Below are 5235 nucleotides of genomic sequence, written 5' to 3' on the forward strand. Positions count from 1 at the left end.
TGCATAGCAATGACTCATCTGAAATATTGTCATGTGTGTGTTTTTGTTTGTGCCTCATGGTTGTGTATGCGTGTTTCTGCTATGAGGCAGGTGTGTGCATTTATCATCTACGTGTGAGATCATTGTTTTATGTATACTGTGTAAATATATATCTAGATATAAAACAATGTTCTTAGGAGCAATTTTAGTCCATGTTAAAGTAAATGTAACATAAGATAATTTACTTCAGAGACACAAAAGGCAACGCATACAATGACTCATCTGAAATATTGTCATGTGTGTGTTTTTGTTTGTGCATCACGGTTGTGTATGCGTGTTTCTGCTATGACGCAGCTGTGTGCATTTATCATCTATGAATGAGTCACATTACAGTTTGTGTGATTACTTTCTATTTGTGTTCCTGCAGATTCTGTGTCATGGTGAAGGTGTTGTTGATAACTTCCTGGACTCCCTGTTGCAAGCGTCAGATGGCGTGTCACAGCCCTGCTCTCCTCTCTGGGTCCTCTCACCCTCTGACAGCGGAATCAGCGACGACCCCCACTCTGACCACCTGGACAGCCCGCCGCCGCCCGCCAGTCCGCTTTTTGACACTGTCTTCCTCCCTCAGCATCCGCATCTTCTTCCTCAGCATCTTCAGCAGCAAGACGCACCTGTCACAAACACAGAGCCTGATACCTCCATTGATCAGGGTGAGATTTCACTCTTCAAACAGTTACTAACCATAAAAAAAAAACACTTTGTAACTTGAAACTTGAACTGAAAAAAAACAAAAACTTAAACTTACTATATTCCAGCTAGTTCAAAGGCAACACTTCTCAATTTTGTTTAGCTTAACTTTAAAGTAACTGAAATAAAAATGAATAAAAACTATGTGAACATAGTTAAAAAAGAAAAATGAATAAAATGACAACAACACAACAAAATGACTAAAATTTTAACAAATGAAAATAAAATCAGAAAATATGATATAAATTATACTAAAATAACACTGCCACACAGAAGCCCAGAATTTTTTATTTTTTTTTTTAAACAAAAAAAACCCATCAACAATCTTTATGTAAATACGTATTAAAATAGGTTAATTAGGGTAACTATACACTAGAATTTATGCTAAGAAATCAACTCGGTAAGAAAACAGAAAAAAAAAAAGTTTTTTTCTCTTCAGGTACATATTGTTCAAGTGTACTAACTTCTGTAGGCCATGCTGATGCTCACTTCACAAAGTAATTTTCTGTAATACACCTGCAGGTAAACATACGAACATTTTATTGATCTCGGTTAACCTGGGATTCATGGATCTTGATTAACTGGTATTGACTTGCTTCAAAATTTCCGAAATAAGGCAAAATTGCAAGCTATCTCAAATAATGTGGGGATTGGCTGAATTTCCACTTATTCTTTCAATCATAAAAACCTGTAGGGTCTGCAAAACCATCAGAACACACAATAGACTCTCAAAGCTTTCAGAGTTCAAAGCCTGAGTAAATGCAGTGAAGAATCACTAACCTGAACAGAGTTCAAAATGAATACACTTATAATTGTCCATGTTAAAATGTAACATAAGATAATTTACTTCAGAGACACAAAAGGCAACGCATACAATGACTCATCTGAAATATTGTCATGTGTGTGTTTTTGTTTGTGCATCACGGTTGTGTATGCGTGTTTCTGCTATGAGGCAGGTGTGTGCATTTATCATCTACGTGTGAGATCATTGTTTTATGTATACTGTGTAAATATATATCTAGATATAAAACAATGTTCTTAGGAGCAATTTTAGTCCATGTTAAAGTAAATGTAACATAAGATAATTTACTTCAGAGACACAAAAGGCAACGCATACAATGACTCATCTGAAATATTGTCATGTGTGTGTTTTTGTTTGTGCATCACGGTTGTGTATGCGTGTTTCTGCTATGACGCAGCTGTGTGCATTTATCATCTATGAATGAGTCACATTACAGTTTGTGTGATTACTTTCTATTTGTGTTCCTGCAGATTCTGTGTCATGGTGAAGGTGTTGTTGATAACTTCCTGGACTCCCTGTTGCAAGCGTCAGATGGCGTGTCACAGCCCTGCTCTCCTCTCTGGGTCCTCTCACCCTCTGACAGCGGAATCAGCGACGACCCCCACTCTGACCACCTGGACAGCCCGCCGCCGCCCGCCAGTCCGCTTTTTGACACTGTCTTCCTCCCTCAGCATCCGCATCTTCTTCCTCAGCATCTTCAGCAGCAAGACGCACCTGTCACAAACACAGAGCCTGATACCTCCATTGATCAGGGTGAGATTTCACTCTTCAAACAGTTACTAACCATAAAAAAAAAACACTTTGTAACTTGAAACTTGAACTGAAAAAAAACAAAAACTTAAACTTACTATATTCCAGCTAGTTCAAAGGCAACACTTCTCAATTTTGTTTAGCTTAACTTTAAAGTAACTGAAATAAAAATGAATAAAAACTATGTGAACATAGTTAAAAAAGAAAAATGAATAAAATGACAACAACACAACAAAATGACTAAAATTTTAACAAATGAAAATAAAATCAGAAAATATGATATAAATTATACTAAAATAACACTGCCACACAGAAGCCCAGAATTTTTTATTTTTTTTTTTAAACAAAAAAAACCCATCAACAATCTTTATGTAAATACGTATTAAAATAGGTTAATTAGGGTAACTATACACTAGAATTTATGCTAAGAAATCAACTCGGTAAGAAAACAGAAAAAAAAAATGTTTTTTTCTCTTCAGGTACATATTGTTCAAGTGTACTAACCTCTGTAGGCCATGCTGATGCTCACTTCACAAAGTAATTTTCTGTAATACACCTGCAGGTAAACATACGAACATTTTATTGATCTCGGTTAACCTGGGATTCATGGATCTTGATTAACTGGTATTGACTTGCGTCAAAATTTCCGAAATAAGGCAAAATTGCAAGCTATCTCAAATAATGTGGGGATTGGCTGAATTTCCACTTATTCTTTCAATCATAAAAACCTGTAGGGTCTGCAAAACCATCAGAACACACAATAGACTCTCAAAGCTTTCAGAGTTCAAAGCCTGAGTAAATGCAGTGAAGAATCACTAACCTGAACAGAGTTCAAAATGAATACACTTATAATTCTAAGGCAGGCAGGAGAAGCCTGTGATCTTCCAGAGGAAGCAGACTGTAATAACTGATCTGAGTTTTACTTACTGCTTCACCGCAGCAGAGGTTCTGCCACTAATGCAGGTCTGAGGTCAACGAAACTCACTAATTCAGTAATTGCAAATGCTGAAAATGTGATTTTAAAACCAATTACATATTTCAGATTCAATCAGAAAAGATGCAAATGTCCCACTGTTCAATCTTCTGCATTCAAATGTGGTTTTCAAATGTCTTTCTGTTGTACAATCACATTACAAACAAGATGCCTCAAAACACTCAAAACACCCTATCAACCAAATATCAACTAGGAATGCACAGATACTGGATTTCTCAGCCAATACTGATATTTGGCTGATACCAAAAGAATCTCTCCCAACTAATGCTGTAAACTATTTAAAATTAGTTCAAATTAACAACAAAACTATTATTTAATATACATAATAATCACACTCAAAAATGTTTGTACATACAAATCAATTGCACATAAATTAGCCTAGTTTTTAGAAAATCTTGTCTTCATGACAGATTTAATCAAACATAGGCTGCATTTATAATTAACAGTAAATAAGCTCCTTCTAGTGTTTTTATAGCTAACCAACAAACTGTGATAACTTTCCTGAGGTGAAAGCAACGTTAAGTGGCATATTGTTCCCCAGCTGTTTCATTGACGTCTTTCTTTTGGTTGAAACGCTGATTGATCGACTACATTAAACGTGATACATTTCGGTAAGTTGTGCTGTTTCTTTCAACATACCTTCTGACGTTCATGTTCGCGCTGTAACTTGTGCTACTAAACACCCAAAACACCTTAGCAACTGCATAGCAATGCCCTGAAACTACCGAGTGGTGCGTTTCCCAAAAGCAACTATGGTCACATGTTCCATCGTTACCAATAGAGTTCAATGGAACTTGCGACCATAGTTAGCTAACGATGCTTTGTGGAAACGCACCCTAGAGCAGTAGCAGCCAAATAGTAATGTGATAACAACCATCAGAACATCTTAGCAAGCACCTAGCAACACCCAAGAACAGTAGCAACCATGTATAAATGTGATAAGAACACCTTAGCAACACCTTAGAAAGCACCAGAACACCACTCAGCAGTGTACTAACAACCACTCAGAAAATGAAAGATCTATGTTGTCTGTTGGTCTTCAGACATAGTGTGATGTAAATGCATTCTGTGTGTGTGTGTGTGTGTGTGTGTGTGTTGTGTGCGCAGCAGATTGGGAGGCCTGTCTGTTCTCTGAAGGTCTGACAGACTCTCAGTGCACATCAGCAGTGCCGAGAACTCAACCAGCCACCGTTTACCAGCTCACCGTGAAAGACCTGCTGCTCTCCAACATCGGAGAAGCTGTGAGTACTGAGAGAACACAAACAGACATCACGTAGTGTATGTGACTCAACTGTTCTGCTGTGACATTCAGTGTGAAACATACAGCTAGTGTGACATCCACACGGATGCTAATGACAACCGGCTCTATAGAGGAGAGACAGAGAGAGCAGCGGAGATGTCAGATTTCATACGGGAAAACAGGAGATGTGGAAGAACTCAGGATGAAATACATGACAGAGAAAAAGAAAAAGCTCTCTTCCAAAAACTAGTCAGATACCTAGACAAAATAAATTGCAAAGAAAAAGCAAGTAACACTTTGAATTATACATTACATTTTTAAAGACTAAAGTAGTATTTTACAGTGTACTACATTTTGATTTTGGCTAAAATCAAGGGCTTCACATGCATTCTTCAATAAGGCATTCCCGGAATGCATTGCAACAAGCAGTTGCCACAAAAAAAAATATGATTCAGCAATAGTGACAGGAAAGATATTTATGCTTTCTATGTAAAGACTTCTGTTTCTGCTGTTCTTTTGAACTTTCTATTTATCAAAATATGTATCACGGTTTCCACAGAAATATTAAGCAGCTTTTCAACATTGATAATAATCAGAAATATTTCTTGACCAGCACATTAGTATATATCAGAATGATTTCTGAAGGATCATGTGACACTGAAGACTGGAGTAATGATGCTGAAAATTCAGCTTTGATCACAGGAATAAATTAAATTTTAACAC

At 36.9% G+C, this 5235-nt stretch overlaps 2 protein-coding genes across 2 annotated transcripts in view; both read left to right on the forward strand.

The window, feature by feature from the left end:
• LOC107750924 (cyclic AMP-responsive element-binding protein 3-like protein 3-A) overlaps positions 1-4602 on the forward strand; it is a 16054-nt gene extending 11452 nt beyond the window's left edge. The window contains exons 3-5 of the mRNA XM_016566503.1: positions 407-689; positions 4383-4513; positions 4585-4602. Of these exons, the coding sequence (XP_016421989.1) occupies positions 407-689; positions 4383-4513; positions 4585-4602 (432 nt within the window). The remainder of the gene's footprint in view (positions 1-406; positions 690-4382; positions 4514-4584) is intronic.
• A 16-nt stretch (positions 4603-4618) lies between these two features.
• LOC107750925 (cyclic AMP-responsive element-binding protein 3-like protein 3-A) overlaps positions 4619-5235 on the forward strand; it is a 16271-nt gene continuing 15654 nt past the window's right edge. Inside the window, exon 1 of the mRNA XM_016566504.1 lies at positions 4619-4670. Within this exon, the coding sequence (XP_016421990.1) occupies positions 4619-4670 (52 nt within the window). The remainder of the gene's footprint in view (positions 4671-5235) is intronic.

Source organism: Sinocyclocheilus rhinocerous, unplaced genomic scaffold (genome assembly GCF_001515625.1).
Source record: "Sinocyclocheilus rhinocerous isolate Xijiao unplaced genomic scaffold, SAMN03320098_v1.1 scaffold1534, whole genome shotgun sequence".
Lineage (NCBI taxonomy): Eukaryota > Metazoa > Chordata > Actinopteri > Cypriniformes > Cyprinidae > Sinocyclocheilus > Sinocyclocheilus rhinocerous.